This window comes from Brachycentrus maculatus, unplaced genomic scaffold (genome assembly GCF_059751285.1).
Source record: "Brachycentrus maculatus isolate JH-2025_06_01 unplaced genomic scaffold, ASM5975128v1 h1tg000055l, whole genome shotgun sequence".
NCBI lineage: Eukaryota > Metazoa > Arthropoda > Insecta > Trichoptera > Brachycentridae > Brachycentrus > Brachycentrus maculatus.
Genome location: NW_028280809.1, coordinates 3,454,644 through 3,468,231, shown reverse-complemented (window position 1 = coordinate 3,468,231; position 13,588 = coordinate 3,454,644). Strand labels below are relative to the sequence as shown.

General features: G+C 32.4%; 1 protein-coding gene across 44 annotated transcripts in view; it reads left to right on the top strand.

Annotated features, from left to right (window-relative positions):
• The window catches only part of ens (MAP7 domain containing protein ensconsin), a 290,307-nt gene that overhangs the window by 234,238 nt on the left and 42,481 nt on the right, over nucleotides 1-13,588 (top strand). For all 44 annotated transcript variants that reach the window (XR_015839318.1, XR_015839317.1, XR_015839316.1 and 41 more), the window contains one exon: nucleotides 9,681-9,740. Coding sequence is in view for 39 of the 44 variants with exons in the window: in XM_088278187.1 (XP_088134313.1) it covers nucleotides 9,681-9,740 (60 nt within the window). In the remaining 5 variants the exon portion in view is untranslated. The remainder of the gene's footprint in view (nucleotides 1-9,680; nucleotides 9,741-13,588) is intronic.

Genomic DNA, 13,588 nt, shown 5'->3' with positions numbered 1-13,588 from the left:
AGGTGAATCAAGGTCATAGAGTTGTGATGGAGATGGCCACACCGTATTTTGGCAGTGGACGAGGAATTACAGTCGACAATTTTTTCACATCTGTGGCCTTAGCACAATCATTGATGGCGGAAGGACTTTCTCTCACGGGGACAATGAGAAGTAACAAAAGAGAAATACCTGTAGCATTTCAGAAATCTCCTTCACGAGAGTTATTTTCCTCACTGTTTGGGTTTTCGAATAATATGACCCTGGTATCGTATGTTCCTAAAATTAAAACTGCTGTAAATCTTCTAACGACAGAGTTTTATAACAAAAGCGTCGACATTGGATATAAGAAAAAACCGGAAATAATATTGCATTACAACAAAACGAAAGGTGGAGTTGATTTGGGAGACAAAATGACGAGAGAATATTCATGCGCCCGGTCTACAAGGAGATGGCCACTTAGAATTTTTTTTGAAATCCTGGATATGGCGGCATTGAATTCTTATTTTCTTTGGCTTAGAAAAAATCCAGAATGGAAACAAAATGACAGAAGTAAGAGAAGAAAATTTATTCAACAATTGGCCATGGAGCTCGTGACAGATAACGCAAGAAAACGAAGCAGATTAAAATCAAATGATAAGCTCCATCAAAAGGCATTTGGCTTATTTGCAGATGAAATTGGGGAAGAATTCCCCTTAGATAAACCATGTACTTCAGCTTTCAATCCACCTACACAACGAGGTCGCTGTAATTTTTGCCCCCGCAAATCTGACAAAAAAACCAAAATAAAGTGTGTTGTTTGTGACGAATTTATATGTTTGATACATAAACATGAGGTAAAAAAGTTTTACTGTCCAAACTGTTCATTCAACGTTATGTGATTTTTTATATTGTTTTTTAATGTCTGAATTTTTTAAACATTCTTTGTTTTCTTCCCATAATATAACGACAAATTATAAAAACACGCTGTGTAGTATGCTTCACTCTCTCTCCTCACCCCCCCCCCGCACGCATCGTTTCCGGCCAACATCCGGCCGAAGCGCTCCAGTGATGATTGAACTTCGGTTGGAATTGGATGCAATTACCACAGAGAACTTCTTCGCAACCATGTTTTTTCGAAAATTATTATGTTTATTGCAGAAAAATCAAATTATTATGGATAAAATAGAATAACAATAGTATGATAAACATTTTGACATAAGTCGAATTTGTAAAAAAACTGTATTTATAGCATTTTACTTGGGGTATTGCCAGTACCCCCTTCGGAACCTGCGGATTATTTTTTTTTCCTCCGGACCGGAAAGGTTAATAAAGTTTGTTATTAATCTATACAGTGTATATAAAAAAAAGTAATTCTCAATTTTTTTTAAATTCAAATTAAAAGTAAAATATACACATCTCCATTAGAGAAAAAAAGTCTTTTTTATAAAGGAATGTTTTGAATTAGTTAACGTACTGAGATGAAAACATTGTTTTCTTCGGAAACATGGAAAATCCTTACTACTCACGCTAATTTTAATTCAAATTGATTTTAAAAATATACAACAAAATATTTAAACTACGTAATCTATATTTTCGGCTTTCTACTGACCGGAATATTTATTATATTATATATCATGCGCTCCTCCCATTTATTTGCATACTTTCGTTTTATTCAAAGATAATATTGGGATCAAGTATTGCAAGATCGGTGCGAAATGGAGTAATTCGGGGCAATCAATTTGGCAACAATATTTCATAACTATGCAGGTACCTATTGCGTCATCATTATTAATTTGTATGGGTAAGTACTTAAGTCGGTCAACTATCTCAACGCGTATTGAATAGCCTTTATAATAATGATTCTAAGAGCACACCCACTATACATTACCACCATTACAGGTGACACCGCCATTAAGGTAAAGTATCCTATTACCGCCCACGACATACGCCTTCCATTTTTATCGCTCTTCTATTGTAAAATAAAGCACACAAAATTGTCACGTTTTTAATCCCAATTTCAGTAGCACCAACTATTTATTTTATAGTATTTTTGTTCATATCTAAATAGATGGTATACCAAGTATAACGATGTACATTTCTTTATCTAAGTATGTAAGCTAAAATCCATATCATTTAAAGATTTTGCTTGTACATACTTTAATTAAACAATATATCTTGGTCTTACTATTATTTTATTGTATTTATTTTTAAAGGAAATACAACCATTTTTGTTATTTGTTTTTTTCTTACTGATTGATTATTATTTATAATATTTAAATTTTATTTTTTTTTGTTTTATATGAAAAAAATCCATATTAATTTATTTTATGTTTCACATTTTTACTACTTTTCTTCTTTGTTTGATATAACTTATTTTACACGTTTTCTTTATATGTTGCTGTTATGTATAATGGCTTTGCTTTACATATTTTTTTTAATCTACACAAAACATGATATTATAGTATTAGTTGTCTTTTATTGAAAATGTGATCCAAACACGGAACAACTGCCATTTAAATAAAATTCATTACTTATATTAACTTTTCATAAATCCTGTCTTAATACTACGGTCGTTTCAATCATTTTGAATATGAAAACCTATATGCCGTGTGTTGTACATATTATTTTTAAGGCCTGGTCTCTTAAATAAATATAAATATTTTGAGCATCATGCGAACACAAACCAAGCAAAAAGACAATAAAATGTATCGACGTGATTTAATATTAAAGTCCAGTAACAAGTTATAAACTTATAACTAGAATATCAAAGCAACATTATACAATAGTTGAACATGAAAACTTACGAAATTTTTCAAAATTTAAGTAAGCTTATATCAAAATAACTTAGATCGACTTGGTCAGTTTTCGCAGTTTGTTCTTTATTTTTAATTGCCTTATGTCGTGGTGATTCTGAAATCTACCTACGGCATATGCAACACCGCTTATCGTGACCCTACTAAGGCTTTAACTTTTAAAGTTTTATAACATAAGTATGCCTACCGTGAGTGGATTTACTCGTTATTTTTAAAGTTACTATAATTTCATGTAATTCATGAGTGATATTTTTAGGCAACACGATATAAACTAAGCCGTGATGCTATAGTCGGTTTCCAATGCATATAATTTTATTTTTAATTAATGTTTTACTTAGTAAATACCACTATTTCTTAAAAATCTACTGTGACACGTGTTTCGATGCATTCCGCATCATTTTTAAACACCAATGCATCGATACACGTGTCACAGTAGATTTAAGAAATAGTGGTATTTACTAAGTAAAACATTAATTAAAAATGGATAGGTTTTACCACAAAGTAACTGCCGAATCAATTAAAATGAAATCATATAATTTTAGTTTTGTCTTCGGAACTAAGATTTTTAAAACTACAACATTGATAGGATCTTTTACCGTGCCTTTATAACGAGTTTTACGTGCATTATTATAGTATTCCGTAATAATATACCTGGTTTGGGTGTGAATCCATTAGCATATAGCCCATTCATTAGAAAACTTATGGATAATCTCTGGGTAAAGTTTCAACTACTATCGTGTTCTCATATTGGACGTTGCGTACACATTATTATATAACGCTTTAAGCTACTATTAATTCCAGTTCAGACGGATATTTTGCCATTGGGGATGTACAATGATCTTGTACATTGGCGTACATATAATATTCAACGACTTTCTACTACTTTCTAACCGATCAAGTACTTTGTAATTATATAAAAAACTATTAACATATATTCTTGTGAATATACCTAGTATTACTGAAAAAACAAGATGTTACAAAATTTTCCATAGGGGTAGGAGATGTGAAACATCATAACACTTTTTTTGCGGACAAATTTCGCTTCTGAGAGGTTTGACAATACCATATATGTACCGTTAATCTTAATATTTGAATAATATCGGTTTTTTATGTCGATACGTGCTTTTTAATATTTATTATTTAATTTTTGAAGTTATTTATCATGATTTGTAAAAAAAATAAATATGAAATATTAATATTATTTATTGATTCGGCATTAATTTTGTGGAAAGACATGTTGATTTAAAAATATATTTTTAAACACTTGTATAATACCACTTAATGAGTTTTATTTCATTACACACACGTCTAGTTTCGAAAATTAAAGACGTTTTCATCTAAACTTTAATTTTTCACCTGTAGATGAAAACGTCTTTTCATTTTCGAAACTAGACGTGTGTGTAATGAAATAAAACCCATTAAGTGGTATTATACATAAAAGTGTTAAATTTTAAAAACAAAAATGAAATATTAATACTATCGATAATAGACCTATGCATTATTTTACCGGGTTATTTTCACAAAGTATTGTATAGAAAATCAATTTAAAAATCAAAGGATTTCCTAAAATTTTTTTTTCACTAGCTTTAAGTATAAAGAAAACAAATAGGATTAATTAATAAAACGGTAGAATTTAAAAATAATATTCCTGTTTTAGCTTTAAAAAACCTGCAAAGGAGTTATCCTGAGTTGTTTTTAGTATTTAACAAAATTTAAGGCAGTCTTAAGGACGCATTACTTCCTCGTTTGAAATATAAATAACATCCTAACAAGCGAATTCTTGAAAAACCTTCATGCAACCTAATTAAGTTTACTTGTGGGTACTTTATCCCACCGTCAGCGCTTTTGCGCTTCCGCCTCCTTAAATCCTGTCCCGTCGTTAACGCTAACTGCCGTGGAAGGATCGCCTAGCGCCTAACGATATCCTTCGGATGAGGACATCGACTTTCCAACCAGTTGGCCCTCCCTTCTGCCCACCTTTCCTCGACGCGAGGCTGTGGACTTGAAATCGGCGATAATTCATCGATTTTATTGCTTAACTTTGAGCATTATTGCCTCCGGTGTGAACATCCACTGAGACCCTATTACCAAAATAACGCGTGGCTCTGAACATTGCGGATGTCTGTTGTGCTTATGTTTTCTGGTTTTTACGTTTTCCAGTCTTTTAAACAGGGAAAAAATTCCCACCCAGAATGGCATTACGAGATAAATGGATTTGATGTACCATTACCTGGTTACATAAATAATAAAAGAATCTCTATACTACTATACTTTTTTACATTAAAGCCCGTTCCTTATTTTTTTTAATAAAAAATTGTAAAATTCACATGTTTTAAATTAAGTAAAATCACAGATTTTCGATATTTTTCATTGTTATTTATTTGTTAAGTCTTGACATAGTTTAACGTTATTGAAAATGTAAAAGAATATAAGGAATATGCTGTTTGTATATTAAGTTTTTTATTGAAAATCGCAGATATGTGCTAAATTACGCTTTCAATCGCAACAAAGAGCCACAAAATATAACTAGGTTTAGGAAATTGACTTATACCATCATGTTTAAGTTTAAAACCATACTTTACGTGGTTTCTTAGATAATTAAGATTTTTAAATAGTAAAATTTTACCATTTTTTATTATTTAAACAATCCCTAGTTTTCCTATGGTGAGCGTTTTTCTTTCTTAGTTTTCATATAGTGAGCGTTTTTCTTTAAACAATATTTAATATTTAGACAAAATGTCTCTAACACGATGATGTCAATATATTATTCAATAACTACATTATTTTATAAATTATTTATTTATAAGTTGTATTAACAAAATCTTTTCACGAATGCATACAAATATGCAACACAAAAACGTTCTTAGCATTAATTTCCGATAGTTTAACATTCTAACGTCGAGAAAAGTTTCTGTTTAATTGCGTTTTGTTTTAAAAAAAATCACGTTTGTGGAAAATGGGCACTGCTTACAAGTTTCTCATTACGACTAGCAGGTTGAAAATTGCACCACACTGTCTACAGTTTAATATGCAATGGTTTGCATTTCCGCTCCTTCCCCCCTCGACATCCCTCCCTCCCCCCACCCCCTTGAAGGCCATGGGGTACTGACATGGCGTACCGCCGCCGCCACTGCTGGGATTGTGCCGACGGCATGCGGCATACTAATCAATTCCAAATGTCATAACCCACTCCAGACACCTGCCCACACTACCCGATCTTCGTCATATTTGTTAAAAATTCCCTGATGACATCCAATTAGGCCTGCCATATCGACCGTGAAAGGGTACAGACGCGTCAACTCGCGAGTGAAAAAATGACAGGGGACAAAATGAATAACTGCGACTCGTTTGGGAAATTCCTCGCATCTTGGGCGTTTTTATTACGAGTAAAAATGAAATGAAATTGCCTATTTTTTCATTCTTATTAAACTATTTTTTTTAAGTTTTTTACTCAGTCGTCAAAGCAGGTTTCATTGGTTTACGTTTTTTTCTTGTTATTGTTTAAGAATTCTCTTTGAATATGAATGAAAAATCTACCATATGTATGTGCAAATTTGTCAATTATATCACTTATAAGCATAAACATAAACAATGAGTGTAAGTCCCTCTCCGAGCACAAGAGCTTAGTCTCTTTATTGGAGAAAATAGCGTAAATAGTTTTAAGATGGTCAAAAGTAGAAATTTCTAGAAAATGAATTAAATTATTCCTTTTAAATATTCTTCTAACTATATTCGATAAAAAAATGAAATGTGATGTGTTCGTATTTCAAAAATCATCGAAGTATTTTTTTTATCATTCCATAGTAAATTATATGTATCTGTTGCAAGATCCTTTAGGATTTATTAAAATCTACGCATAAGATATAGTCGCCGTTATTTCATGGACCAATCATTACGATTGACCGATTTCATTACTCCACAGTATTTTTTGTTGCATTTAACAATATAATATATTACAAGTACAAAATATACTATTATGTTAACACAAAAAAGATCCCACTAAGGCATGGCCTGCGTGTGGGCACATTTTACATTTTTTTAAAAAAGATTATAAAGGGTACTGAAAAAATATATAAAATATATAAAAATAAAAATGGAATAAAAAAAAATATACTTTATAGCTTATGTTAATCATTAAAAGAAGGAGCTAATTATATCTGTTTTTTATCCATAATTTCAGGATAAAATCGTATCTCAGTTTAACTCCGCCGGGAATACGTTTAATTAAAGATAGGCCACCGCTAAATGATTAGTAACGCCTCGAGCTTTATCTAGCTAATGAGTAATTAAACGGGGGTCGAGAATTCCATTCCTATCCGTTTGGACATTTCCACTCCGATAAGTCCGGCCATTTCCCACTGAATCTAGATTTTTTTTCTTCTTTTTATTCAGTGTGTGTGAAATTCTCGCCCTGAAGAATTTCATTATTGCTGTTGGATGTCACTTGCTAGTCAGATTTTTCTCTTGAAATGACCCAAATTCGCGTTGTTCTTACATTTTCCGAATAACTCTTTTTTATTACATTTTTTATTTCAAATGAATAACTCGCAAATTCCCTACTTTAAGAGACTTGTCTGCAAGTAGGATAGGTAAATGTGAAAAATATATCACCCAGACCGATTGAAAATAAATCTTTCATGTTGCAATTTGCGGGAATCTAACCCGCGACGCCAGATTCGTAGTCGAGCGTCTGCCGAACTACACCACGGCACAATAATTTAGTGTTTATAGTACATTCTCATTTCGACATTTATTTTGTCATAGTTTCAGTAATTATATGTGTTTTTCAATATCTCTTGATGTTTTTTTCTTCATATGTTTCGAAAATGGAAAATGTAATAACGTTGAATTTAATATTTGAGGACCTTCGGCGAAAAGTGTTTAAAATATTGTTTTAAACTTTTTTTTTCATTAATTGTTAACTTGTTTTTTTCCGATGGAAATCCCATTGTCTTATAGTGACGTATATTAAAAACTTAATTGCTCACGATGTTGTAGAATTTGTAGAACTGTAGCTAGATGTATACATTATTCCTATATACTCCCATCAAAGCTGTCGTTTTATTTCTTGCCTGAACGGGAAGATAAACTCATATTCTGATTTTTTATTTTATTTTTTATCTTTCAGTTATTATGACACTTTTGTTCGCGTGATCACGTTTCGCATGCTGTAATGACCCTATAAATTAAGTCTCCTCACTTAAAATTCTTTGAAGTCACCTTCTCGTCTTCGCTATTAGCATGATAATGTTCCACACTTAAGCACTATTTTTCCGCTAAAATTGTGACTTTTTCACTTAGAGATGTGTCACCGTTCACGGTTGATAGTAATTGAAGCTAAAAGGCGGGTTAAAAGTATTTTCCCAATTTTGAAAGCTTTCGCTGTCATTATTCATGATACCATTTAAGAACGCTTTTGTAACTGGCTAAAGCGGTTAAGATGAGGTATGGCTGATTGTTCGAGGAAATAATGACATGCTTTTTTTCATTTTCTTCCCCTTTTTAATTTTCCTCGAATTTTGAACAGCTCCTTAAGATGGATACTAGCGTTTGTACATTAAATAAAGCACTTCTACTACACTCCAAATTTTAATAATTATTTTTATGTGTATAGAAGTATTCAAATGATACGGAGTATCGTTGTATTCTACTAAATAACTTTTGTATGACGAAGTACAGGACATTTAATTTTTGCATAGAATGTACTAGTATAAAATTGCAAAACCGTTTTTTTTCAGCAATGATCAATTATTTTTTTATATCCTTAATTCTACCTTTATTTTTTAGAACTTTGCATTATTGCTCTTAAGTATTGTACATCTCCAAATTATTTAATTTAGGTCAAATCTTTATTGTCTTGAAGACACATTTTCGAAGCCGATTGATATATTTTACCCTTATAATTTTATCGTATTTTTTATTCTTATCATTATCCTTCCTTGTATGACACTGCATCATTCATTTAGTCACAAGACAATCAGTTTTGCGTTTGGCCAATCCAGTGCAAATACTTGAGTATTATGTAACCGAACGTGCCAACAACTGCAGCTACTGTGACGAATGTCCCAATTTGTCCTGGTGTATAATTATTTCAGTCGGGTTGAATCTCTATTATCCTGTAATTTTCCAACCCAATTAGTATTCCTCTTGTGTAATATAGTACCTAGCAGGCAGTACCCAGTACACGAGCAGCAGAATAAAGGAATAATAATTAATTTCCCATGTATACATTGTGAAGGGACCAGCACTCGGTGTTGAGTAAGTAGGCTTTTTGTTATCCGGAGTACCGCAGGCTGCCAGGAACAGGATCGCCCTTGATTTGAGTGCTTTGTAAAAAGAAAGGGGAGTAGGGCCAACCCTTGCGCGGACCCCGATCACATCGGTTAAGGGAAACTACTTTTTTTTTTACAAATTTTCCCCTTTAAAAGAGCAATTACATCACTTGACTTTATTCGTTGACGTCATTTTATAAACGGAGTTAAATTTTTAGCGTTATTGTTTTTTTTTTCTTAATTTTTTAAATAAAATAGGTGAATTCACTTTATTACTTGATTGAAAATGTACAAAAATTGTTTTATTATAATTTTCACAACAATTGGAATAGATTTTTCTATGCATAATAATAATAATAATAGCCAAATCCAATTCTTCTTCTCTTTCGTCTTAGTGTAGGCTTTGTGGCCTGTTTTTGAGAGGGATTAGCCTCCTGCGATGTCGATTCCCTTATTCTATGTCGTAGACTCTAACCAGATGCTCCTAGATTCAATTATTTTTAATATAAAATTTTCAATGATGCCAAATAGTTTTCGTTTTAAAACAAACATTCGAATATGATAAATTGTGTAATATTTGCTTAAATTGTGTTGTTAGTATTTCTGTATATTTACTTAGTATTTTTCTTTATTTCAGCGGGTGCCGCTCCGGTTGAAGCCAACCAAAGGCAAAGTCGGCCTTCCTCCATCACCAAAGGTAATTTATTGCAATTAAAATTATTACCGTTTTCACCTCATTCCAATCAAATCACTTCACTATCATTTACGATACTGCAGAAGAAGCATATAGAATAATGTAACTAATTAGTTCCAATAGATTTATATTATCCACTGACACTTCGTGATGGAATTGCATTTTTAATTTATTATTAGATTAAAACCAATATTTTTAGCTTTTCCACTTTTTTATTTGACCAGCGACCGGGTTTCGTCGTTACCGACATCATCAGACTGGTACCAGTCTGATGATGTCGGTAACGACGAAACCCGGTCGCTGGTCAAATAAAAAAGTGGAAAAGCTAAAAATATTGGTTTTAATCTAATAATAAATTAATTAGTTCCACAAATAACGAGAACGATTTTGAACATAACTACCAACTTAGATGATTTTTTCTGTATTTTCTATAGTATTTTTTGAGTGTCATAATTCTAAGTCGTGGCAATTACGTTCATGCCCTTGACTAACTTTCAAATATACAGGAAACGCGTCAGTCTTTTGTAAGATGGTTGGTTTTACTTTTGGGCATTCGAATTTTTTATTGGGTTCAGTTTCATCATCACGAAGCTTGTTTAATAAATATAAAATTCGCCATAACAAGGCGAAAGAATTGTCACAAATTTATTTTTACGTGTTTTTTTTTAAGGAATAAAATCCAATTTTTTAGACTCAAAAAATCAGTGTTTGATTTTAACATTTCATATATAAAATCAATTTCAATCATTTTTTTTTTTTTTTTAAATAATACATTAAACCATTTATTCAGACATCCATTGAAATCGGGGTCATTTAGTGACTAGTTACGGTTAATCCTATTGTTATAATCAAAATGTAACTTGAAACCGGTAGACATTATAATTAAGTTATAGTAAAATATTTATAGTGTTTTTTGTAAAACAAAGTTACATTTTAATTATAAAATGGAGAATCACAAAGTAAGTGCTTCAAATATAAATATAATCCTATTGTGTTTGAACACAGAATCTTGCAAACTTACTAACCATTAGCAGTTGAAGCGTTTTACCAACTCGGCTAAACAAGCTTCCAGTTTATAAGCGTATTAATCAACTTAGCAGTAACGTACCAACACCATCTCCAGTAATTCGCTTCACGTCTCGACCGGTCCTTCACTGTGAAGCTCTCGGAGGGATGAAAATTAAAATCCCTCTTGCTTCTATCTCCTGTACACGCTCAAATTAGGGACAGTTCCATTTGCGGAGTAGATTAGGACATATGGTAATGCAGTAGCAGAAATTCTTGTTTAGTGAACTGTAGTTACAATTTAACCTTTGTCTTTCATTCTTACATTTAACGACGCTATAATTATTTCTGCTTTTTGTGGATTTGACGATAGTTCTCGTGACTTTGATCTTAACTTTTCCGTACTTTACTGAAAACGTAATATTATTATAATGGTTTATACGTATACCCTAGTTTTGACCACAAAATTTTGGTCATTTTCTTCCTGGCTTCATCCCAAATTATCGTCTTTGTTGACTGTTGGGGTCAGTTCTCATCGTCCTCAGGTTATAGGTCCTTCTGTCATGGGCAACGTCACCTAGGCCATGCCTTCGAATCATATTTTCTTTCAGCAGCGTCCATGATTTCAATCAATTTTAAAGTATCTGTTTTATTTTTGATAATTATCGTATTGTTTTTTTTCTTTTTTCTTTTTTAAATGATTGAAATTTAAAATCGTGGATATCCATTACTACTTGTTGGTTAATCTTATCGCTAGCCCAGTATACTTGAATGTTTTCTCAAAATCAATTGTTCGTTTAATTCCGAAACAATATACTATTTGTGAAATATAAAAAAAAAACATGCCAAGAATTATGAATCATTAAACTTTAAAACACATATTCTGAAGGTCTTTATTTCAAAATTTACTTAAAACATTCGTTTACCTGTACTATTTGATTTATAGATTTAGCAAAAAAATTCACGATTTTGGATTTTGTGCTATTTAATTTAATAATATAAAAAAACCCTTATCCGCACCCCAATGGTGCATAGGGCAATGTGTCATATATACGCAGTGTTATCTTGATCGTTTACACATGAAGGAAGGGGGATCAGCCCTCCGCTTCAGGTACCAGTCCATGGTAATATTGAATAAATATTACAGTGAAAAAATCACTTATATTTATTTTAACCTCCAGAACGGTAGCCAAGCGTGCTGGCCATTACACTACGGAGGCGGACGAATTTAATTTAATCAGCATTATCTTAATTTCAATTAAGGGTACTATATAGTAATTACGTGAGTACTATCTGCACAGTTAGTCGGTTTTCCAATATCTTTTACGTTCCCGTTAGTTTTTGGTCCATTTTCACGGTTCGATAGCGCTACAAAAGGTCGGTCGTCAGCTCATTTAGTCTAACCATCCGCCTACCGCAAAACTTTAACTTTTCCAGTTCATCTATCTCCAGTTTCTCACCGCACATTAACCTCTATCTGTATCCACCATACCTCTTTCTGTATCCACTATACCTTTATATTCAATTCAATTTATTTTATTCATAGATAATATACACATTACAAACTCAAATTTAAATCGTATACATTAACAAAAATAGAAAATAAGCAAGAATACTATTGCTAAAGGTGTAGAAGAATCCAACTTCGGAAAACTCCTTCAGACACACGGAACAGATCAATATCCAATGATATATTGTTCAACATAGCGGTAGCTCTTCTTACAGGCATAACCATCGGCAGGTTGGTCCTGTGTATAGGAATGTGAAACAATCTATGTCGACGCTGTCTTCGGTAACTATCGGGAACATACAGACCAATGCTCCGGATAATTTCAGGATTATCGATCATACCGCGCAACAATGGATAAAAATGCGTAATCAAATACACATTCCTTATAGTCTCTAAACTATTGTAGCCAAGCATCCCCTGGAGAAACTCGGTCGGGTAGAGCCAAGGATAATAGCCACTATACCTTATATACATTTCTCAACTCTGCTTCTTCGTAACGGCCTTTCTATTCAGTATCCCCGCGTGATTTGGCTCATCTTTATCGAACCCACTCGCGATATAAAACGGATAATTTGATTTTCTTTGGAAGCCACCGTCTTTAATGGCGCCCGCAGCAAGTGGGATATTAAACTGGAGGTACTCGATGTTACAACCGCGGCCGAGCTTATCCATAAATATTATCTGCCTCGTTCAAATATCTTATTGCTACTCCTAGTCTTTAAACGGGTAATAAAATCGTTTTGATAAGAACGTAAAAAAATGTCTTCATTGCAGTGGATTTGATTCCAAATTTAACGTTTTTTGTTCAATTTTTCGTAGTAAATAATAAAATCGATGACGTTTTTTCGAGATTTGTTTCAGGGCCTGTATTCTTTAAAAAAATTATGTTCTCATTACAAAGTTCAACAGCTGCCAATAAATAAATCGTGTTTCGATTTTACAACGCTGATCGTACTTCGAGTTTTTTTGTTCATGTTGAATGCAATCAAATATGCAAACCTATCTAAAAGTTGGACAATTTCAAATGTTTATTCGGTCTGGAATTTTATATAGGGGCTTAAATGCTTAGAATATAATGGATATATGTCAAAATTGTCTTATCAAGTATTTTTTTCACTCTTATATTTAATATTATCCTGGGCTGGTACCTGGAAAGCAGGATTGTTCACCTAACCTTCATATAAGAAACGATCAAGATGACACTGCACCAGTGCGATTCAGTGCCCTATCCATCATTGGGTGCGGATAAGGGTCAGAATGAAGAAGTAGAATATGTCAAATTTAGCTAAAATTAGTTAAGAATTTCTCGATTTCATATTTTCAGTAAAAATATAAA